Genomic DNA, 24,765 nt, shown 5'->3' with positions numbered 1-24,765 from the left:
TGGAGAATATGGATTGTACAGAGAAATTTGCAAAGGACCTCACAAGTAGCATGAACCAGCAAGCAGGTCAAGCAAAGCAGAGGTAGAAGTCTTTATGGTAGTCCCACCCTCAAGATTGACTGCAGCCACAGGACAGAGCCATTACAGCTCCCTCACATCTCCTATCCAGCCTCAGCTGCTGGCGATGCTCTGCTCACCAATGCCGGGCACACCTCCTGCTGCAGATTTACTGCTGCTTCTGACAGTCAATAAAAGCCTGCAATGCACTAGACGGGAAATCTCCTCTCTCCATCCCTCCCACCCTTCCAGCTAGAGAGATCCTGGGAGATTTATTACTGCAATAAAAAGAAAAGAGACAGAAAGATCTGGGGGAGCCTTGGAGCCAGGCTGTACTTCAATAAAGCGCAGGCAGACGTAAGGGGACACTGTTCTCTGGGACAGATCACCCCAAATGGCAGTGAGCAATGCATTCCCTGGAAGGGGAAATGTCAGCCCACGCTCACACAACACAGGACAGAAAAGTCAAACAGAGGGAGCACTGGGCTCTGAGTTTGTAAAACACTCGAGTGGAAGGGCACCTGGGTAACAAGATGCTCGAGACAAGGAGTGAAGACACAGCAGTGCCTGAGCACTTCTACCACCTGACCCACATCTCCACACCTCCCTCAGGTCAGGGCAATAGCCAATAAACTACAGTTCCCTCACTCCTGCCTAGACACTTCACTTCACTGCCTGCTCTGCTAAGGACAGCTTGGAGAGAGCATGAACAGTCCCCATGCCACCACATAAGTGTGCTCTGCAAGCATAGGTAACTTGCAAATTCTCTGTGGGAGCCTTTTGCTTGGGTTCAGCAGAGCTGAACACCAGTCCCTGTGATCCAGAGACTATGTTCAGAAAAAGAACATGAGATTAGATCTCCCTGCCTGAGGGCTGGCACTCCACAGAATTTGTGGTTTCTTTCCATCCTTCACAAAGCACTTGCAGGTCCACACTATTCCTCTTGCGCTGGAATTTATGCAGCACTGTTTACAAGCAGAAATCACTCCAAAACTCACCCAGACACTGAAATTCCACACTCCCTACCACCAGCAGTACTCAGGTGAGCCCCTTGTGTTCACTTACCAACCTTCTCCCTGGACAAATGGCACATATAGTATAAAGACACTGCAGTTTTTTCACCTAAGAAGAGAGAGAAACCTTTCCTCCCTCCTCCTAATGCTTGAAAATGGAGAGAAGGGTTTGTAGCTGAGAAAAGCCCCTGGAAGTTTCAGTCCCATTCTCTCCTCTGCAGGGCATCATGGCTTAACCTCATAAAACTGATACCTTGCCTTAGAGTTTCATCTACAAAACAGAGTGTTAGGTCAGTAAGGACACTAAAAGATGCTGCTAAAGTGCAGAGGTGCTGCTATAGCACAGATTCCAAGTTAGGCTCCCTCAATGTGGCTGGGGGCCACAAGGCCCAGTAAAGCCAATCAAGCAATGCTGATGTGCATAAGCACAACTTCCGGCTACTCATATCTGCTTCCTCACAGTCTGCTTTATACTCCGCTTATTCTCCCTGCAGTCGTCTCCTACGGTGAGCAATGTACCAATGGTCACCATGACCCACAAGCCCTAGAACAAACCACAGAAGACCCAATCAGAATTCAGAAATGGAATCAGCACTGCCATTCCCTCCGTATGGAGCTAGCTTCCCTATAAGCAGCCAGGAGGCACCACAGTCTGTCTTAGAGCAAAAATTATCTTCCTGTCAAACAGAAATTTAAAACCCAAAGTAAACCATGGTGCGACTGACTGCTCTGAGCATTCTCCAAGGGAGGTTAACACCAAACTCCACTATGACCACCAGGAAGCTGCTTTTCAAATGCAGCCTTTGTTTTTAAAAGATGCTTCTCACTTGCTGCCTAATTCCTTATCTATGCCAGGATTTCATGCTCTCCCCTCTATCTAGGGTGCCTAAAGGGCTCCCTTCTAGGGCTCAAGACTGAATCCAAGGCGGATCCCTGCCCTGCAGTCTCCAGAGCTGTTGGGGTGACTATGGGCATCACACTGGGGCTGAGATACTCAAAGAACTCTGTCGCCGCTTGGGATTTTTCATGCTGACATTAGATGTTCCCTTATGTTAAACAGTTACCCTAGAATTACTCTTAACACAAGCCTAGATTTCAATAAAAATGCTACTATTTACCCCAAATCTTGCTATGGATAGATATATATTCATTTTGTGATAACACAGAAACAGATTTTCTGTATGCACGTAACATTCCAGTACCTCCATAATGTTTCCAGATAAAACAGATCTAAAGATCTACACAAGTTGGGGCTGTGAAGACCAACCCCTATCCCATCTCAACGAATCATAGAATCATTAAGGTTGGAAAACACCACTAAAATTACCTAGTCCAACAGCTGATCCATCACCACCATGCCCACTAGACTCTCAAATGTCTCTCAAGCGAGATGTGACAGCAGCAGGGTGGCTACATCTCGAGAGTAGGAGCGAACACATGGTATTAGGGCAGAACAACACTAGCAACTCCTTCTGACACCTACAGTGTCAGTGGCTGCTGTTGACCAGACAAAAGCAACTAACAAAAATCAATGGCTTTGGAAGGGAAGAAATAAAGAAGAAAGCGATTTCCAGTCCTCGTTTTCAATAAGTAAATGAATCCGAGCTTAAAGCTTACAAACACTGTCTTGCCCTCTGAAAAAAAAAATGGTTAATTCTCTTCCACGTGCAAAGCTCTTCAGTTCACCTTTAAAAGAAAGAGATAGATGAATTACAGTCCAGCATCCCAAAAGCAAATCTCTGCTCCCCACACAAGAGGCAATAATTCAGCAAGGCTTTGCTGCCATCAGTCATGCTTCTCATCTTCTCAGCGCACCTTTCCTGTCATTGCTTGGCAGTGGGAAATGGATGGCAGATGCTCCCTGCTATGTCAGTTTTGGGGGTGGGGAGCAGGGAAAATAGAAAAGGGTGACCTTGCAAGCAATGCCAGTGAGATGCACGTCTTGCTTGGAGATGGTTGGTGGTGTCCTTAGTGACTGCCTGGCTTTGTTAATTAGATGCTTTTAGTGTTTGAAGAAGACATATTTAGCTCCCCACAGTGTAGTTAGCACTAGAAGAACTCTGTCATTTGTTTTTCAGTTGTTTTATTGGTGATGGTGGCTTTTGTTGCTTTTCTGTTCTTTTGTTTCCCTCCATATGGAAGAGGCTCAGTTTTCAAGTCAAAAGATCCCTTTTTTTATTTTAACTACCACCTCTGCAAGCTCAGCCAAGGATATGAGAGTCAGGCAAGGCATTTTCTGCTTTCCCCCATAATAAAGGTCCTATAATTACACAGTGAAGTCTGGCACTACTACACAAACCAAAAGGCAGCCCAGTCTATTTTCCTTTGACTGTCTTGTTTCTGGAAGACAGAGCAGCTTACCCACACAGGCTAAGTGAGCAGAGGTGATTCACAGAGAAACCAGGCCTTGGATAACACTAAGGCTGTGAAGCTGGTGGAGAAAGGGAAAAGTCCTGTACATGCCACATCCTCCATGGTGCTGTGTATTGCACATTGTAGCTTTCCCTGCCATGTAGCTAACATTATGCTGATCGTTCTCCCAAAGCCACCAAGTCCACATGGTGATTCAAATGTTTTTAAAAAATAGAGGACAGAGATTGTTAAGCTGGCAGTGCTCTGGAAGTAAAATTTAAAAGACCTTTCCTTCCATCTGAAAGCAAATGTTCTTCTATGCTTCTAATATACAAATAAATACATTAGACCCAGAAGTGTAATGCAGCAGGTCATTTTATTCAGGTGTAGCTCAATGAATGTATTTGAAAAATCTACTTGGTCCCTAGAAGGCTAAGATGCTCAGCCCTTGTGCGGCCCACAACACTCAAGATACTCCATCTTGAGTAGGAACATGAATTCTGGGGCCAGATCAAGGGCAAGAAACCCTCCACAGCAATGTAGGATTATAAAGTGTAATAACTGCTACATTACCATCATTGTGAGAGGAGCAGTGATGTGAATTCCCCATGTCTGTACAGCAAATCAGAGGCAGGCCTGGGAGAGGAAGGCAGCTTCTCCCCACTACATGTGCTACTTTGCTGAGAACTGTAACAGTTCATTCTATGGGTACAAATCCTAGTTCATCGTATATGGCCAAAACTGGAAAAGAAGCACAATTCTATCACTGTTGGGAAAAAAAATCCTAACAGAAAGTATGTACCAAAACCACAGTATAAAACACAATCTAACAACCAGCTTACTCAGTTACAGCAAATGAAGACATAACAAAAGGGAGGGATTTCTGTTTTTGCCAGTGAAGGTGCACGCTGCTCTAGCAGCTGCTCATCACAACAAGACAGACCCACATCAGGATGAACTAACTCTAAGTGCACTTGCTCTGGTCCCCCATAGTTCACATGGCCAGTCACTTCCACTGATGCCAAATCTCAGAGGTGTTTGCAGGTGCCCCAGGATAAAGCCTCAGGACCAGTTGCTGTTTCTTTGAGGACTTTTAGATTACTTCTGCTCCCCTTGTCTTCCAGATTCAGCACGAAGAAGAGCACATGCTCCAGATGTCACATAAGGAAGCTGCAGCCCAACAATACTGGGAAGCATTCACCTGCCTGGGGATGCTCCTGAAAGACTAGCTGCGTTAATTAGGAGTGTGGAGTTCAGGCGTGAGAAAACCCCATGTGAACGCTCTCACTCTGAAGGAACACGACCTCAGTTCAGTTCAGCTTAATCTTCCTGCAAAGGCAATTAGGCTAGCATAAGGCCAAGGGAATGAGATCAGCCACACAAGGATTTAACAGACTTTAACTAATGTCTGCAGACAATCCCTTAGTCAATAAAAATACAAGTGGCCCGGCCTGGTTTTGAGAGAGAGCAGCCTGTGTATGCTCAGTGCATGGCCACAAACCTAAACACCAGCAGCACTGCCCTCCAGTTTTGTTCCAAGTTTTCCACAGCTTCCAGGCATATCTTTACCTCAATTAAAAAGACTATGCTGTAACAATGACCACAGACTTCTCCCACTGTGGTTGCAGAAGCCTAAAGCCACCATGAGCTTCCTGAAGAGCAGCACAGAGTTCAAGAAGCATTTGAACAACACTGAGACATAGGGCACCATTTTGGATGGTGCTGTAAGTAAGTTGAACTTCATGGTCCTTTTCAATACCTTCCAACTCAGAATCTTCTATGCACTAAAAAAAGGTACATATTCCTTGATGGCAAGAGTAAAACAATACAAATATATTTGTATGAAGTGAACTAAAAAAAAAACAACAAACCAAACCTAAAAAGCATGACTTGATACTGGTAAGGAAAGCAGTGCTTGAATCTGCACTTTAGCTTAGTGCTCTGGCACATGTACTACATAGATAAAATTGAATGGCAATGTCACGGAGAACATGATGATGGCAATTAATTTTGTTCCATGGCACAACAGAGATGCTTACCCTCAGTTCTCTCTTCACACGTGGTACGGATACTACCAACACAACCACAACTTGTTATTTCAATACTACAAAGCTATATGTATTTCCCAAGGTACAATACCTCTCAGTAGAAAGAATTGCTTCAGATATTACAGACAGAACTTCTTGGAGTCATTCATGAGAGAAGAGTGTAGTAGACTGCTGTTATGCAACCTACTAGAAATTAAATATAATAGTGCATAATAAGAGAGAAACACTGCAGGCATATTTAGGCCACCTAAGTTTTGCAGCTAGAATAGCTCTGAAGTTAAACACTTCATCCTCTAAAATGGAGTGCTAATGGACAGTGAATGGTACAGCACACACTCACTGACTTGGAAAGGAACGTTTAGCCTAAAAAGTCTAGAGTGGTGGCTTTCAGCCTGCCGTTTTGATGGCAGACTGCAGGCTGCTCCTAAGGGATTCATGAAAGGCTACTGCAAAAAAAACAAGATCATTACACACCATAAAGCAAACTAAGTGAAGCTTTTTCAAAGGGGCTTATGTATCCCTCTAGAATATTTCGAAGGGCTCACAAACTGAGGGAGGCCGGCAACCCCTGCATAAGGACAAGGTTCTTATCTTATTTTGCCTGGTTTACACCAGCATAACTCAATCAATGCAAAGAGAATATCTTCTAATGAACGCCAGTGGCTCAGTAAAAATTAAGAGAGAATTAAGCACAGGTCATGCGGCAGGATCAGGGTAATTAAATTGGTGGAAGTACAACAGACTGCAAAAATATGACAAGATGTTTCACATATGAAGCTCTGTGTGTGGAAGACACTAAGAGTACATTTGATTATCAGATAAACAGTTTGTAATTGTGTAATTAAATATCACTTTATAACTATACACACTGGAGGCAAAATTAATGTTCTGCTTGGCATTATTGACTTCTAGGACTTAATCATGCAAATGGAGCATTCGCTTAATGAGATTTTTTTAAAATAGCCTCTCATGAGCTTAAATGGAGAACACAAGAAAGAAGGCTCTCCATCCCAGGACTGGATTTAGTGCAAAAACATCACATTTGCCCCAGGCAGCTCCAGCCAGTAATCTGTGGGTCAGAGGATCAACCTTAGAGATGATCACACCCCACCTTAGTATTTCAGAAGGGCTCTCAACTACATTAAGCATCCTATCCCAGTTCCTGCTTCAAACAGTCTGCACAAGTGTGGGGGAATCCTAACAGTAAAAAGGAATAAGTAGAAGAAGAGCAGGTTTGGTTGGAACACATAGCATTCATGAACATCCACATTAGAAACTCAGTTGTGTCCAAAGTCTCCATTTCATGCCAATCCCATTGCTGAACACAGTTCAGCAACTACTAGTGCAGAACAAAGCTACATTCCCTGCCTGCTGCTAAAAACCATCAAATGTCTGTCACGCTGATATGTACTGAGCATCAAAGACCATTTAGCTGGGCCCAGTAATGTCCCACTTTGCCATTGATGGCCCTGTACTAGGCCACAGCATATCAGCTCTGCAAGGATAACCAGGCATAGCAGGAGGGATCTTGGTCCTACCCAGCATCACCACTAGTTCAAGAAAGGGCAGAGGGTCTCCACTGGCACCCAGCTTCCAGTCACTAGTCGCTTAGGGGCCATCTGTACCTGAGCCTGTTTCTACAACAGCATGCTAAATGCAGGGGACTATAGAAGAGACTGTCCTTTGCAACCTCTTAATATTCCCATTGTGAAGGTGATGCTGACATTATGTATGGCACCCCTCAGCTTTCCTTGTATTTGCATTGCTTGCCAATCCTGGCTCCTTTCTCCAAGGTACTTTAAAGCATATGAAGCAAAGATGCACTTGGAGATGAAATCACAAGTGAATCAAGAAATGAAGGAGAAGGAGAGGAGATGAAAGATAATAGAGAACTATACATAAGAAAAAAAAAAAAGCGAAAAAAATAAATTTCCATCCAGCTTCTTTCAAGATCACAGACGCTTGCTCCTATTCCCAACTGCACAAGCCTCTATTGTTTAATGAAGAATCAGTATTCAAACAGTAAGCACAGTCTGCCCCACCATACAATACTGAGTTGTTCTTCCTCCTCCCAGAGTACGTTAGATGAATTCAGTCAATGCAGCTAACCTTAGGCTGGAGTGTGGGTGGCTGTCACAGAATGGCACAGCTCATGGGGCCAGTGCCAAAAGCACTAATTTCAAGACTGATCTCTTCGGCGTAGGTCTGATAGCATGACAAGCAGCCATGCCAATACCAGCGCCCAGAGCATCCCCTCTGGGATTTTCAGGCTGCAATTAGCAGGTGAATGTGCTGTCTTCTGGGGTTGATGAAAGTACCTCAGATCCTATTGATTGCCAATCAATAGCCACTTCCCATCTCTCCCTTTCAGTTTCTGCAGAAGCAGTGTTAGTAATCAAATAAGAGTGGCAGGCTGATAAGATCCTGTCATCAGTGCAGCAGCAAAATGGGATTCTAGATCTAATCTCCTATGTCACATTTCCTACCCTGATCATGGAGATTTAACCCTCCCAACGACTGACGCAACAGACTTCAGAGGAAACTTCCTAATGCTCACAGAGGTAAAGAAAGCGTATGGAAGAGACACAAATTTCCTACTCTCACTGAAACCCAGGGGAAGTAGGGACAATTGCAGGAAAAGCCCCTCATTGCAGCTATTACTGGTTACTGCATCTTCTTATCACTTTTTGTACTTTCAAGTTACTGGAAGAAACAAAAATATGCAGCTGAAGGTGTTTAAACTGCCTTTTTATTCCTTTTTTTCACTAAGAAATGCCACCAGAAAAATTGGAGTTCCCAAGGATAATTTCACTTGCTCATCCTCTGGGCCTGTGAAATTTCCATACCCTCTCAGCTATGAAAAAGAAAGCTCTTCCACCCAGCATAGGACTTAAATATTTTCAATGCTTGCATGCACTCCTGTCTTGGCAGATCTTGGTTAAAATTGTCCCAGTTTCAAGTCTATTTACTGATGTGCCCTCATGGCACATGGTTGCCCGAGCAGGGGTGCTTTATATAAGCTGCCATGACTGCATGGCTTCTGTTCTTCCATCCCATCACATCAAAATGACATCAAAATGTTCTGTGCTGGGTGAACACTGTCCTTGTCAAGAGAACAGCAAATGCCAGCAGTGACATGGTTAATGCAATCCCTCTACCCGCTACAAAGGCAGGAGCCTTTCTATCACATGTAACAGGCTTCAGCTCAGGCCCTCAGAGGACTACTCTATTTAAAATTGAACACTAACAGAAAAAAGAAGAAGAAATTCAACCAGGCATTAGGGTTGAAAGACATCCAGGCTGGCTGTTTTGTTACTCTGCATGAAATACACAGTATTTGAGATCTCAAAAAGATATCATTTTTACCATTAGCATTGAAAAAAAAAAAAGAAAAAAAAGAAAAAAGAAAAACCCACAAACTACTACTCCAATATAATTCTGCTTTTTCCACCTTTTTGCCAAACATTATATGCTACAGTGCTGGCTGTGCTCTTCCAGGGAACTCTGCTATATGTCTAGCAACCAACAGCTGAGATGCTTAACATCTCACCTGTTCCAGATGCAGAAAAGAAAAAAAAGGCACAAAATGGACTTCTGCTGGAAAATTCCAGCTCAATACAGATCTCTCTCTCCCCAGAAGCAGGGCAGAAGGCAGGCAGCCCAGGAGATCTTCCCTGGGGCCCTTCCTGCTCCCCACGCCCCCCAAGAGGGATGCAGGTGCTTCTCTTTTTATAGGGATCCCAGGTCAGCAGTGCAGATGTACAGTGCTAATACTGAGGATGCTGACTCATGTCCAAGGAGACTAGCAGGTCTGGTGGGGGTATACAGAGCCCATCCTGGGCAAAACAACCATTGAGGTAAGACCACCATGAAGAGATCGTTTATAGAAGGCTGTTAAGTAATCCACAGTTGAACAACAGCAATGCGTAGGTGCCTACTATTGTGGTTTATCCACTGCATTGCTGATATTGATCCTCCTTATAGAGTTCACTGATTGATGGTTAATTACACACTGCTTATAAGTCAATACACCACTTCAATCCTGATTTGGTTGGAGCTGCCTGAAGCGAGAAGCTTCCCTGCAGCACAGTTCCTGCATGCAGAGCTGCTGGCAGCCAGATGGCCCCCAGCCTGCACCCTGCAACCGCTGATGGCTCCCTGAGCCCCACCTGGGCTTCTTGCACAAGGATGCTTAGACTGATCAAGTTTTTAAGGATCCTAGTGCTCTCTGGATAGGCAGCACAAGCAAAGACGACAGCAGCCCTATCTCCCCTCACCTTGGACACAACATATGTGGTGCGTGTGTGTGAGACAAAGAGATCAGTGTGCCCAGTGGCTGCAAACACACCAGACAAATAAATATTTCTGCAGCTGCTACAGGGTTAGGTACTATAAATGGCAGGGCTCCAGTAAGCCCCACAGCAGCCCTCCAGCAGCAGCTGACATTCAGCTCCCAGCGGTCTCCTCAGGGAAGATAGCCTGCAGCACGTTGTCGCAGCCCAGGCCAGTGGGGCACAGCATGACGTGAGGGCTACCAACATCCCTACTGACAGCCCCACCTGCGCTGAGCGCCATGTGACCACTGCTCCCTGAACACCCTTCTGGCAGTCACTGCATGTCTTCAGAGCAACGCGTGACTCGTCACAGGCCAGGCACTGCATCCAGTGCTGCCAGTCTCAAGGCTGCCTGGGCACATCAAGGGAGGTGATCTGCTCCTCTGTTTTGGTGAGGCCAAATCTGGACTCCAGCTGTGGAGTCCCCCACATGAGAGAGACAAAGTCCTGTTGGAGTGCATCCAGAGGAGGGCCATAAAAATGCTCCAAGGGATGGAAGCCCCTCATCTACAAGGACAGGCTGAGAGAGCTGGGGCCATACAGCCTGGAGAAAAGAAGGCTCCAGGGAGACCTGAAAGCGGCCTTTCAGTATCTAAATGGGGCTGTAAGAAAGAAGGGAACAGACTCTTTAGCAGAGTCTATTGTGATAGGACAAGGGGAAATGGTTTCAAACAAAAAGAGGGGAGATATAGATTGGATATAATGAAGATTTTTACAATACGGGTGGTGAGGCACTGTTTCTCTGACTGTCCAGAGAGCTGGTGGATGCCGCACCCCTGGACACACTCAAGGTCAGGCCAGACTGGGCTTTGAGCACCCTGAACTAGCTGTGGGTGTCCCTGTTCACTGCAAGGGAATTGGGCTAGATGGCCACTAAGGGTCTCTTCCAACTGAAACAATTCTATGTAAGTTAAGCATAACCAGTGTTGTTTCACAGTTTCTTTATGCAAATGCAGGTCAGCAGTGAGAGTTACTCCAGAGCTTTAGTGAAAACATAACCCCTAACAGGCAGCGAAGGTCCTACCATAACGGCTTGCCTACCTCCCACTCCAGTTCTAAACAAAGATATGGTGCTTGAGAGCCATCAGGGGCTACATAATGGTTCAAGTTTTCCTTCTGTGCTATATCTCACTTTGTAGCAACCTTCAGAACTAGGGACCATCATTATAGGCACTTGGATGCCAAGAGGGGAGGAGAAGATGTGCACTGGCAGGAAAACTGCTTCTTTCTTCAGTCTGCACTATGCTAAGTTAAAGGCATTGATGCCTGAAAAAGAGCAGATGGCTTCCCAGTGTGATCTGAAGTGTTCATAAGGAATAGGCAGTGGGAGAAAGTAGGCTCCAAGATGCAATAGTTTTTGGGGGTCTGAGCAGAGAAAGCAGCAGGAAAAAGAAGGAAGCAGAAAATAGCCATTCCTTTCTTAGCTTGCCTCAACAGGCTGGAAGTTTCATCTCTAACCAATTAATGGCAGGGAGCTCAGAGACCAATCAGAATCCACATCCAAGACATCCCCACTGACTGAGAAGTTCAAACTGAAGTACTGGCCCCTCGACAAGAAACTGAACCCTAGTCCCACATTTGGAGAGAAGAGCAAGGCTATGCGCAAGTGACCCCAATTCGTTACCTTTACCATTCTGACCACCTTATTCTCCATCTGCCCTTTTCCAGAGTACTCAGCAATCTACCCCTAAGCTTCTCAAACCCTGAACATATCCCCACAGCGGCCCTGCTGGTCAATGATTACCTGTATAATTATCCCCAAGGAGAGAAAAACTCCGGTTAAACACACCTCTGCTCCACAGTTGATGACGCACCCACAAAACACCAGGCAAGGACACATACTGAGATTTGGATCAGATCCCTTCAAGGTCAGCACAAAGTTCTTCTGCCTCAAACAGAAGCAAATGTCACTCACTTCCTTCATCACTTCCCAACAGTGCCTTCTCTACCCTCTTCACTGCTTTTATCTCATATTCCAGAGTGTCCAGCTTACTCACAGGCTCCAGCATTCGAGAGCAAAAAGACACTTTGGGATTGACAGCAAGTACAATCTCATGGCAGGTAGACAGAACTAATTAATTGCGTGAGTGGGCAAACCTGTGAGAGCCGCCTGGAGCAGCTGAACCACAGAGGGCTGGAGCAATACAACCTTGCCAGTAGACCTGATACAATACATCCACCAGACCTGAATAGACTAGGGGTGTCTCTTGATCATGAGGCACCTGGAAGGCAGCTGGTGCTGTTTCCCAGAGGACTTTCCAACAGGAAATTCCACCATGTGATTTTTCTTTAGGCTACACAAAGTCACTCCGTGGCCCCTCCTCACCGTCCCTCTCTAGTTTTCTGCAGACCGATTTAAGCTAGCGTAAGTAAATTGAACTTGCAGTATCCCATGGAAATCCCCTCTATGTTTGTCATGTTTGGTGTTCCTCAATTCCGGCCTTAAACTATCTCAAATGCTGGAAAGGGCCAGGTGAGTTTGTAATTATGAATAATAACTAGTCTTTTACCCAAAGCATACCAACCCCTATCAAAATTCACATGCTGGGGCAGGAAGGTAGGCCACCTTGCCTGTTCTGCAGCTGAATTCCTTCAGCATACTTGCTATCACAGGCTGTTACTGCTCAACAAAGGGCAAAAAGAAGAGGTTAAGGGAAACTTCCCCATCCGTCAGATTCCCCAGCAAACTTCAGAGAGCAAGCTGGTCAGAGCAGACAGCAAGGCAGAGGACAGCAGACCCAGCTGGAGGGTAGAAGGAGGATACAGGGTGGTGGAGCAGGCGTGCTGCTAACAGGTTTATTCCGCTGGCAGGGATTCCCTTAAGCGGCAGACGGGTGAGCTCTGCAGACCAGCGAGCTCAATCTGCGCTAAGCAGATTAGTTCCTTACCGGTGAAAGGTTCTGGGCAGCAGCAGAGAGTTGCTCACCATGTGATACGAGGGGGCTGTCATTACGTTTCATAGATATGATATAATTATATGTTTCCTGGAGGGTACTTCTAATTGAATTATAGGGTGTCTCACAAGTATTCTGGGCAGTGGTTCGAGGAAGCTCTCACTGCCCAGAACAAGATAAAGATACCCTTTAATTCCATTAGATGCACCCTCCAGGGAGTGGGCTGCTATACCATGCAGCAATTCACTTACAAACCTTCTCCCTCCCCAAACAAAATTGGAAGGGAGGTGTCTTTAGCAAAAGTTTTATTGTTGCTATGTATTTTTTTCCTTGGGACAATTCTGCAGACTTGCCACTACATCAAACTCCCTGCCCTGCATCCCAAGGGAGAAATACCCCATTGAGGGCAGTCATGGCCCATTTCCAGGATGGGTAGTGACCCTTTCTGGGTCAACTCCCAGCACAAGGCTCAGCAGATACAGTGCTGCACAAGGCATCAATGCCAGGGTAGACGTACAAGGGAGGTCTCAGCATCTTTAGGAAAGCTGAGGACCCCACGAGAAGGAGTCCTCAAAGACAGCAGAGACTATTGGACACACAGCCTACCTGTCTGCCTGTCCGACAACACAAGGAGCTGCAAGCAACTGTCACAGTGACTCAGAAGCAGTGGTGCAGCCCTGGAACAGGGTCATCCCCCAACCTCTCCTCTGGGTGCTGCGCATCAGGGAAACTGCTTCTCTTCTACTCCAAGACCTCTGCCTACATCTTACTGACAGCCAGCAGAGATGTCACATCTGCAATGCCTTTTTTTGCTGCTCTGTACCATACAAAGGATGGGATAATCAGGCCCCTGAGCCTATTATTTTTTCCATCACCTCAAGGGAAAGCCAGCACCAGCTGCCCACCACAAGATGGAATGACCTACTGAAGCTGTCACCAGCTTTGACTCCAACAGACTGTGCTCACTCCTGTGTCTAGCACCGCTCCACTTGTCAGGCCGCAAAAAGAGCAAGGAAGATAGTTATGCCAAGGACTTGCTAATTATAGAAAATGAAGACGTCCCTGCAGGAAAGGCACCAGAGTCAGTGCCGAGATAAGGCATGCAGCTGCTGATGCTGCCATGGTGCCAAGCAGCAGGCGGGAATCTGACGTGCTGCACCATCCTGCATGTAGCCCTGCTCTGCAGCATCCAGCCCATCCAGCCCTACAAGCCTGGCTGCCAGACAGGCAGTTACTGCTCATATGTAGTCCATTTGCTGCATTTCTGCATTATTCAGAGCTCTGCCCACCTCTGGTGGTGTCAGCTAATAGGACACATCTGTGAAAACCTGCTCACACATTTTCCCTCCACAACCACACTACAGAAAAAGTACTACGAGCTATCAAAAGTAACCACAGTCAACCCAAAAATACTTTGGGCATCTTCAAGAAGTACTTCTGATATCTTAGATGCAGGCAGCTGTGTGCTTATTTACTCCTGCAGAGTCAGTACACTGCTCCTGGTATATTCTTCCTCACCAGCGCTGTAGGCCAGTTATCTTTACTAAAGAAGAGATAGAAGCACGAAGCCAACACGATCAAGCAGATGAAATAAAGGAGAGACTAACTCAGGAGGGAAGACAGAAACAGCAAAGATAACAGGAGCAGAATTTCTGCATTAAATATTGATGGCTTTATTGCGTTAGGATAAAAGCTGAGCAGCACGGTGCTCAGGTGGTAGCTTTTACGAAGGTACGACTGGTTGCCTTGCTTATCTCATGGAAAGAAACACAGAGGCACAAAAGGTAATTCCTCATACTTTTCACTTTAACAACACACCTTTACATGGAGCACTAAAGAGGTACAGCAGTAGGCAAACCACTTGGACACGCTCAACACACCAGAGCTGCAAAGGCAGCCACCCCTGGAAGCTCTGTTTGGTGAGAAGAACAATAAAGAGACAAAAATAAACAAACAAGCAAAAAAACCCCACTAAACTCTAAGAGCTAGAGGAAATCTTCCACAGCCTAACAGAAAAACCAGGAGATCAGAGCAATGGCTCTTATTCATGTGAGATGCAGCACCAAGCCCCAGGCTCCTTGAATAACCAGAAGAGCTCAACACCACCACTTGGGAGTAGCTAGCATGTGGAAAGGACAGTCATCGCTCCCAGTTAGCTGGTGTGCAGCACAGTCCACTCAAAAGGCCCCACGCTGGGAGCACCAGTGCCTGCTCAGCAGCAGAGCTGGCTCCAGGTGAAAAGCTAGCAGCACTAAAAGCTGGCATCCAGGCATAGGCCTGAGAGCCTCATCTGTCAGCGGTCCATCTGCCAGGACAGCTGTAAGCACGTACCAGTCCAGATTCCTCCCAGCTTTAAATCTGCTGTTTTCACTGAAGCTAAACAGAGGGTGAACTTGGTTCACAGTGCTCACAACAGCTAGAGCAGCAAGTTCTGTTACCAACATAGTTTATTCTGACATGAGGTAAATAAGAAACAAGCCATGTTGCTAGCAACAGACAAGTTCCCTTTTATTTGAAAAAGCTGCCCCCTCTTTCACAGAATCACAGAATGGCCAGGGTTGGAAGGAGCCTCAGGGATCATGAATCTCCAACCCCCCTGCCACATGTAGGGCCATCAACCTCCACATTTAATACTAGACCAGGCTGCTCAGGGCCCCGTCCAATCTGGCCTTGAAAACCTCCATGGACAGGGCCAGCTGCTTCTATTCAGACACAACAGAAATGTGTTGAAGGACCACTTGTCAAGGATACTCTAAATTCTGCCTCCTTATCTCCTATAGAAAAGGATAAGCCCATATTTTACTTGGAAACTTTGTTCACACTCTGATCTAACTGTTAAAAGTTAGAGAGGCGTTGAAGTGATGCTGTAATTAACGCTCCCACTGTAGATTTAAAACAAAACAAACAAAAAACACACAAAAAACCCATACCTGTACTGAGCGATGTAAAGTCTGCCAAGCCTTGCCCCAGCATCTGCTCTCAGCCCTGAGGCAGCACTACTCAAACTGTGCCTTATCCTCCTTTTTGTAAGTGGGCAAAAAAATGTGATTTGTGCTCTGCAATCCCACATGTAAAATGCATATCTATTGGCCACTCATTCAAAGGTGATTTCTGCAGAACTGCATGACTCAGGAGGAGGCAAAACTCAACACACAGTAAGCTTGTTTTCATCTTGGATCAGTTCTGCTTGGATTGTTTTTAAATCCAGAATTTGGCTGTGTTGTTTGGCACAATGAATTTCCCTGTGTTTGCTCTAATCTCTGAACATCACTACTCTCCCTGATACCTCAGAGCTGCCCCTCTCAGGGCCTCTTACCTTAGGAACCCATCAGGCTCACAGGGACTTGTCTGGAGCATCCACCAACTTGGAAAAGCCACTCCCTAGTCCATGCTTCTCTTTTAGCTGAGGTCCCAGACCCCCTTGTTTAACACTGTTACATTAATCCATACAAATGGCTCCTTTGATAGGCAAGAAGTCACAGACCCTGAGACAGCATGGCATTTGTCCTTCTTCATGAATGGATGGCATGTCCATTCGACACCTGCCAACAAGGCTATCTGGGAAGGGAAAGGTCAGCTCAGGGTTTCTCTTCTTCCCAGAATGGTGTCACTGTCTCACATTTCTGCAGAATGACTTCACAAACACTCCAGGAGCAGTCCCTTGACACCTTACACTAATCCCTGCAGGTCACACCACTTAGACCTCATGACAGGACTAATGCAGATGCTCACAGCAGGTACGTGTGTAAATGACTTCAGTTAGATCAGAAGCCACTACTTTTAGAAACTCTAACATAATAATTTCACTGCAAGAAACAAATACAATAGCCTTTCACTACCAGCAACATAAGGGGGAAGCCACTAGAGTAGTTTGGGGGTTTTTTTGTTTGCTTGGGGTTTTGTTTTGTTTGTTCATTTGTTTCTTTACTGGGACCATATGCAACACTGTCAGTATAAGTGACCAAAGTGGGGTGGACAAGGAACATGTTGCCTGTAGCAAGTAAAAGTTCAGATGTACAGGTGAGATAACTAGCCACAAGAAACAAAGTTGCCCTTCTCTTTCCCTTTCAGGAAGTCATTAAATGAGGCCACAGTGCGACTTTGGAGCTTCTCCTCTGACTGTTTCTTGCAAGACCATTATCTCTTCTCAAAGACAGCTGTCACTGCTTTTCATTAATCTGGATTAAAATAGGAATCAAGAACTTCCAATTTCTGTGAAAATGTAGGAAGAGAAAGCCAGAAGGAGCTCATCCTCTGATGGAAACAGACTGAAGAAGAGTCTGGAGGATTCATTAGAAGATAAATCTCAAGAGAGTTGAAATGGGAAGGAACAGTGTCCTTAGAGAAGGGAACTATCAGATTCATACAGCAAATTCTCATTTCCTAAATTCCCACTGCTGTCTTAATTTGTTGAGAGCTGTCCTACTTCAAGTCCAGAGTATTAGGAGCAGCACTGAGTACACGAGAGCTGCTGGACAAGAGTTCAGACTAGATTATCACAATCATTTCATCATGACCTAGGTCATTAATTTGAGTCACTACAGCTGACACAGATAAACCAAGGGCTTCAGATTCCCATACACCTCCATACCATATACAAAATTCAATTTAGGAAAATGAGCACCCAAAATTGCAGTTACTGTTGACAGCCTGGGGGGAAGATGGACTGTACCAGTCTGCTTCCTGATAGCTGGGGAGAGGTCAGTGAATTTGCATAAATTCACTGTGGTTTTCAGTGACACGAAATTACAAGCTTAGTGTACGCAGGCCCTTCTCTGCATAGAGCATAGGCCAGCAGTTCAGGGAATCAGTTTTATTCCTGCCTCTGCCTTTGTTGGATAATCCAGAGGGAAGAGAAATGACTTTCTCTGCTTTGTTCCCCCAGCTACAAAATGGAAATAACAACCCTTGATCTCCTCTGCAAAATGCCTTTACATCTACTGAGGAAGCACCATGCAAAAGAGCTAAGTGTTGTTAATAGCATTCTCCTCAAAATGCCACAACCATGACTGCGTAGGTGATCAGATTAACAAATTAAGTTGACAGTTTCTTCAAGCACCAAGGGGCAGGAAAGAAGGAAGGATAATTAATTGCACCCAACCTCAGTATGACATCCTTCACACAGAAAACTGCTATTCACCTTTCCCTACTATTATCTCCACCAGATCCATGGGGGGAAGCTAACATCCACCACATCAGGGCTACGAGCAAGAGGTGATGGCCTAGGTAGCCCTGAGTCCAAGCATGGCTGGACAGGAGAGGGAAAGGAGGCAAAGGAGTGACTACTGACCTTCCCACCAAACATGGTGGCACAGCATGGAGAACAGAAGGCAGCAGCAGCACATGGTGGCTGCTTGGGGCAGTTATTAGCCACCATTCCTAGGACACAGTACAACCTGAAACAGGTCCGTCTCTAGCACAGCTCTGGCTCTCATGTATATAAACACAAACACACCCCATGAACGCCCCTGCTAGCAAATGCCTCCAAATAGGAGGAAGTGCATGTGGTTTTCCATTGCCTTCTGCTCTGGGAGAGCTCTGGAGGACCACCAAGCTGAGAATGCACTCAGAGGCGGCCCAAGGCTTACTGGGAGGAAGAAGGCAAGGAAAGGATATGTATAAACTCACAACTTCATCTCCAAATCATAAAGGCCAAAATCAAACAACATTTCACTGGCTATCAGGATGTCCTAAGTGCATTTATCTCTAGCACTATCTGCCTTTTATTAATGTGAGTTGTGCCTAATACATAAATGACACATAAATGACTGTACCAAAGACCGGCCATGCCAACTTTGCAGATTGACTTCACAAGACATTTAATACCAATTCAACCACAGTATCTCCTGCACAACTTGAGCCACAGGCAACACTCAGAGAAAACTGCCTCAGGGCTGATGGCTACACTTCCTCTAGACTACAAATCCTACACATAATTAAGCAACCAGTAACATGGGCAAGCAACAAAGAAGATCTTTTGGCCTAAACCTTAACTGCAGCAAATGACATGGCCATGGCAGAATTTGCCTTCCAGCTGGCATATCAGCTCCTGGTAACTTGTGCATTTTCTGAAAATTTCTAAAGCAAGACATAGATAATTTTTCACATGAATTTAAACAGTTTTAAACAGAGGAACCAATTCAAAGCAATAAAACTTAACTTTAATTTTCTTTCCTTACTTGCTTGGAGTTCCCTTTATTATACAGAAAGAAAATCCTTTAAAGTCCAATTCACTTTTTGCTGCTGGCTCTTAATCTTTGATTTCTGTATTGCTTGGACATGATAAAGCAGCATGGTCAATCACCTTTCTACATTTTCACACATCCAAGAACCCAACTTGCTTCCACACAATATTATTTAATAGAAAAAATGTTTGACCACCTTGTAAAAAAAATCTAAGTTTTGGGCTTGCTTCCTCTTTTTAGTCAAAAAGTAAACTAAGAGTGTCCTCCAGCTGATTAGGTCATATCTGAGCCTCACTGGAACACGAATTCAGAAATCACAAGTGTAATGAAAAAGCAGCAGCAGCAGAATCAAGCATTTGAAACTTGATCAATTCTCCTCTTGCCAGATGACAGAATTCAAGACCTTATGGTTTGATTTATAGCTATCCAACATCCATACGCATTCATACACACACACTGCATGTTTCAGTAATGATGGCATTGTTCTGAATCTCCTCATCTCAGCACAGTTTCTCTGTGCTCCCACCCAAAAGTAAGTAAGGAAACTTTGACCTTGTTAATCTAGAAAGAATCACAGAGGCAGAAAGCAAGAGCCGGCGGCAGGATCCATTTCCCTCTTATCTGTAATTTATACAGCTAATCAACTTCTTTCAGTCCCACATACCTCAGGGAAAGCCTCTTAAGGACAAGTCCAGTAATAGTTAACTTCACCTGACAGACTTCAGGGAAGACCCCTTCTCCACTTCATTTTAAGGGAGAGCGCTCACTGTAGCCACCACTTGCCCTCCGGATTTGGTAAGCGGTGATCCTCCAAAAGTTTGATCTCAAAGATGCTGTGTAATCCAGTGTCCCTCAGATTAATTTAGGCATTGCTACACTTAAGGAGGCTGACCTAAAATCTACTTACAGATAGCCTGCTACTGCAGAATACAATCTGAGGGTTCTTATTTCCCATCAGAGAATGAGCTAAGTATAAACTACAGCTTTTGCCCTCTTCTGGCATATGCCGATGAGCATTTCTTTTTGGCAGTAGCATACATGCATAGCCACAGTAAAACTCAACACTATCTTAGATGTTTGCATGAGGCTCCAATTCACATGCTTCCTTCTTGAGCCAAAAAGCTTTTGTGACTTCCATGAGGAAGGTTCAAGTTTCACCTTTCCTAAGTAAGGGTCTGACCAGCAGGCTGAAGTGGGAAGCACAAAATCTTTTGTTGCCTTCAGGCTACGCATCCTTAGCACTGCGCACTGAGCACTGTTTCCCTTCTATTTCTTCTCTCTTACCCAGGGTTTTGTGGACCCCCAGTTTCCCCTTCAGCACATAGGGACACCTCGTGGTAGATTCCCCTCAGTGGCAAGACATTTAAGAGGCAGGCTTTAAAGCATCCAGCCAGGCAGAACTCCAGCTGTTTGGTGACCCAGTGTTTTCATACAGCCTTGTACTGCACAATGCAGTCACCAGACACTTGAACTTCATCCTCTGAACCTGCAAAATTTCCCCAAACACCCAATGCACCTGTCCTTCTGAACTAGGGATGACCCAAACTAGATAGCATTTGCTGGAGAAGTAGTATTGTAGCTGCCTGCACAGCAACAAAGAACTGGCAACGTACAGCACCTGACTTGTGTTCATTGAGCTTAAGTCCAAAGGGTGATTATCAAAACTACCCTCCCGTGTTTCCAGTCCAAAACTCCATTCCCAGAAGACCTAAACAGTTAAAATGAAACCTGACAATGAATAATGGCAGCTTGCTGGCCTACATGGTTAGGCTGACAAGACTCATCTCCTTGTTTATTAGTTTGATTTAATTACAGAATCATAGAATGGCCTGGGTTGAAAGGGACCATATTGATCACCTAGTTTCAACCCCCACTCTGTGGGTAGGGTCTCCAACCACATAGAAGTTAAAACTAATATAACTTCAAAATAAATTTCTCTCCATTAGCCCCATATCCCCTGTGGATTGGAAACTGTTCCCAGCAGCCTTCTGACACAGAAGTGAAAGACGCATTGTGTATTAGGTAGGGACATTGTTTTGACCACACAAAGGTCCAACCTGTGCTCCGGGGCATCTTCTCTGGGCTACAAATTAAGCACCCAGAGCACATCTGTTTTCTGGACTACCTTCCTCATCAGTAGTCTGTTCTACAGGAATGTACGTGGTCCTGCCGAATGTAATTTGTTTTAATGCAAGGGAGCAACTATGTGAGTATGCTCTGACTTTTCTAAGACAAACAGAAGTTTTCTATCAGCAGGAAGGCAAATGGAGCACTTGGGCTTATTCTCTGGTACCCCAAATATATTAGCCTCTCACTGATGGCTCTTAAAGCCCTTCTTCTTCAAGATCTGGATGAAGCGTGGTAGTACATATTACACTGTAGATAGAAGTCTCACAGAAGACTGCATCCACGCAGTCAATATTCTTCCTTGCTTTCCCTGGAGAAATTAGCTTGAGGGACAATTTAGGAGAGTAACTTGCCTGGCCCATCTCCGAGAAAAGGCCAGATTCACAGATGATCCCTCCCCTTATCTGCTTGTGGTTGAATTCAGCCAACCAGGAACTTCTGTTCTTTTAATAGGGAAGAACATGTGCTTACAATCAAGCATGAGGACATTAATGTACATTAGCTGGATTAAGTGGTTTAGCAGGCTAAGGCAGAAGGTGCTTTTGAATTAGGGCATCCCTATTCCACGGCATTTAATACACATTAACATCCTTTCGGATACTGTACAGGGAGACTGGGTACAAAGATTTCCTTTCTCTGATGCCAGTTGCAAGTCTGTACAATTCTTTTGATGGCTCAAGTGATTAGGCGTTAACAAGAGCAACCTAGGCACTTAACACTAGGGAGTTTTAGCACCAGGTTCACACCCCCTCCCTCTCCCAGCTCAGCTAAGGTATTTTTCTCATTCCCCACTAATGTTAACAGCAGGTACTTAAAGCAATTAGCCATTATCGCCTCTCTGGTCTTTATTACTTCCTAGCTTCGTATCAGCTACTTTGTACGCAATAAAAGAGCTGAATTAACAGGACTGGTGCAGACTATTTTGCTTCCTTTCTTAACTCTGTATGAAAACACTGGGTCATAGAGCCACATGGACAGGCTGTGAGTGCAGTACTTTAGTCCATTACTGCCAATTGCCATGGTATTTTACGAGGAGAAAAACCACAGGTAGCAAAAAAAAAACAAATATAGGGAGATCATAGAGAAGGTGACATAGGGAATACAGGTAGACCAAGGGGACATAAATACTGTAAGAGTTGCACAAGTCCAGCAGAACGGCTTGCAGCTATGGCTATGCTTTGAATTAGCTGCCACATAGACCTGCAAGTTGCACAGGAAGCTTAAGGATGCAGGTATGATGTGTTGTTCATTTGAGAATAAAGTCCCATATCTACTGAGTAGCTCTTGACTGCGTGGGAATAACTGTTGTAAAATATTCATGTGGGGATATCAAGAATTTTTTCTACCCTCTTTTTTTACTTTTTTTTTTTTTTTCCAAAAGGAGGCCTTCCCATATTTGCCCAGCCAGTTAAAAGCTTCCCCCTTTCCTCTACCTCAACTCACCATTAACCCATAGCATGAGTATAGGACCTCATAAAATGAAATATTTTCCCCCTGTCCCCTGCAGTATTTCTAAGCCTCACTTTGTTATTCCCAAGAGGGAAGGGACAAAAGACTTTGAGATCTTACATCCTGCTGTCGGTTCTTGCCTGAAAGAGGTAAGTAGGGAAATTGAAGAAAAGCTGAAGAAAGGAGCCTGTCCCTTGTCAGCATTCACCTGTAATGGGGGCAAAGTGTGAGGTTAAACACCAAAACTAGACTGAGGATCAAGAATGAATAGGGTACTTACACAGTTTCATCATTCTTGAACTCCAACTCCCCGTAAGTGTCTTCAAAGTCTTCTCCACCTCCTTTTGCTGTCCCTTCTACTGTCCTAAATGGCACTATGACTGTACCCCGAGCACCTGATGTCCTTAGAACTTTGACTTCCATCACACCAATGCTCTCGCTGACATGTATAACATCACACTCAAACGTGAAGATGCCAGCATGGTCATCATCCAAGATAGTCACTGTGGCCACACAAGGAGAAGCCAGTATGGCCTTTGGGTATGGGGAGTTACCGAGCTCTGGAGGTTCTTCACTGTCCACCACACGGAGGTTACTGAGCCGCACAAAGAAATGTTCATCCTCCTCAAAGATGTCATCATCAATAATTCCCACTGCAAAGTCCTTCTGGGTCTCCCCTGATTTCAAGACAACAGTCCCCTCTGTGAACTCATAGTCAGCACCAGCATTGGCAGAGCCATCCTCGGTTTTGTAGTCTACATAGATGGTCTTGGACACATCCCCTCCTTTCCGAACCACAGTCAGGAGAACGGCACCACAGTTCTCAAGACACTGATAGGAACATGGGTCAAAATAAATTTTGGAGATGAATTCCTCAGGTTCATCCGGCCGCACCTCATGCAAGCTGGTGCTCTTCTTGGCTTGCTCAGCTGCATGCTTCTTCAGAATATTGCCAGCCCCTGTCATCATTCTGGTAGCCTGAATGCGATAAAAGGCTCTGCTCTTCTGCTGATGTGACAAGGCATAGTAGTTAGCCATTTCTACCAGCTGGTCCAAATCCTTTTCCGGGTGTTTTTGCTTCAGATCCTTAAGGATCCGGATCATCTCTTTGCGAGATTCATCTACCTCTTTCCCCTCCACAGTCACTAAGTTTCCATCCAGAAAATGGGAGTTCATCATCTTGCCATCCATCTCAATTCCCTTAGGGTGATCACCTTCTGATTCTATGATGATGCCCCTGTGCTTGTCAGTACGGTACTTTTTGTGCATATACTTATAGAAAAGCAGGCGTCTATCTGCTATCCAAGCCAGAAGAACACAAAGCGGAAAGAAGAAAAGTGTGAGCAGACCTTCCCAGACCTGAACCACACCTGGAGAGAAGACAGCAAGGATCATGTACAACCAGATGTAAGCAAAGATGCTCCATGCAGCTGTGACAAAGAAAACTCTCAGGTGTTTTATCTTTCTGGTTTCCCCATCAGGGATCACGTAGACACAGATGGCAATGATGATAAACATATTGAAGGCAGCACTGCCAACAATTGTAGATGGCCCCAGGTCTCCAGCTATGAATCCATGCCCACACACTTCTATCAGAGACAGAAGGATCTCAGGAGCAGAGGAGCCCAGAGCCATGAGGGTCAAGTTGGAAACAGTTTCATTCCAAATCCGAATGGTTGTTGTTGTGGTCTCTCCATTGGGTTTCTTAATCGTGATTTCTTTTTCTTGTGATGTAATGACCTCTATAGATGCCATGAATCGATCTGCAATGATGGAGACTCCAAGGAACATGTAGATCAGTGCTACAAAGTATACAATAACACGGGCAATTTTGTCCCCAAGGGATGGGTTTTCTGGGTACCATATTGGCAGGATAACACCTTCCTTGCAGTCAAAAGATCCTGAACACGAGCTGTTTTGTACTGAACTGGTTGAGTCTCCCGTCAGGCCAGCATCCACCTGCAAACCATGCAAAAACAGCACAAAAGTAACCAGCCCAAAATGGAGGAAGGCCGAGGTGAGAGGCTGCAAGCTTAACCACGCCATACACAAGATGCAACTTCCACTGTGTAGATCCAAAAGGGCCGAGAACCTGAAACAAACAAAACAGAGAGGGGGGAGGGAAGCGTGAGAGAAAAGGAAGATGTAACATTTATCCAAATGCACTTCAGTATCTCACCATGGAAGAGTACTGGTAGAGATGCAAAGGTTGTCTCTCTCTGTCACTTTGAAGAAGACATTTAGCAGGGACTATAACAAACCTCAGCATTTACATGCCCAGCAGATGAGGATGAATTGCTAGAAAA

At 45.1% G+C, this 24,765-nt stretch overlaps 1 protein-coding gene across 2 annotated transcripts in view; it reads right to left on the bottom strand.

The window, feature by feature from the left end:
- The window catches only part of SLC8A3 (solute carrier family 8 member A3), a 126,303-nt gene that overhangs the window by 57,269 nt on the left and 44,269 nt on the right, over positions 1-24,765 (bottom strand). For both annotated transcript variants that reach the window (XM_052693653.1, XM_052693655.1), the window contains exon 3: positions 22,740-24,551. In XM_052693653.1, coding sequence (XP_052549613.1) covers positions 22,740-24,505 — 1,766 coding nt within the window. In that variant the 5' untranslated portion in view covers positions 24,506-24,551. The remainder of the gene's footprint in view (positions 1-22,739; positions 24,552-24,765) is intronic.

This window comes from Tympanuchus pallidicinctus, unplaced genomic scaffold (genome assembly GCF_026119805.1).
Source record: "Tympanuchus pallidicinctus isolate F22 unplaced genomic scaffold, pur_lepc_1.0 scaffold3, whole genome shotgun sequence".
NCBI lineage: Eukaryota > Metazoa > Chordata > Aves > Galliformes > Phasianidae > Tympanuchus > Tympanuchus pallidicinctus.
The sequence above is the reverse complement of the archived record's forward strand: the minus strand, read 5'-3'. Positions and strand labels throughout refer to the sequence as shown.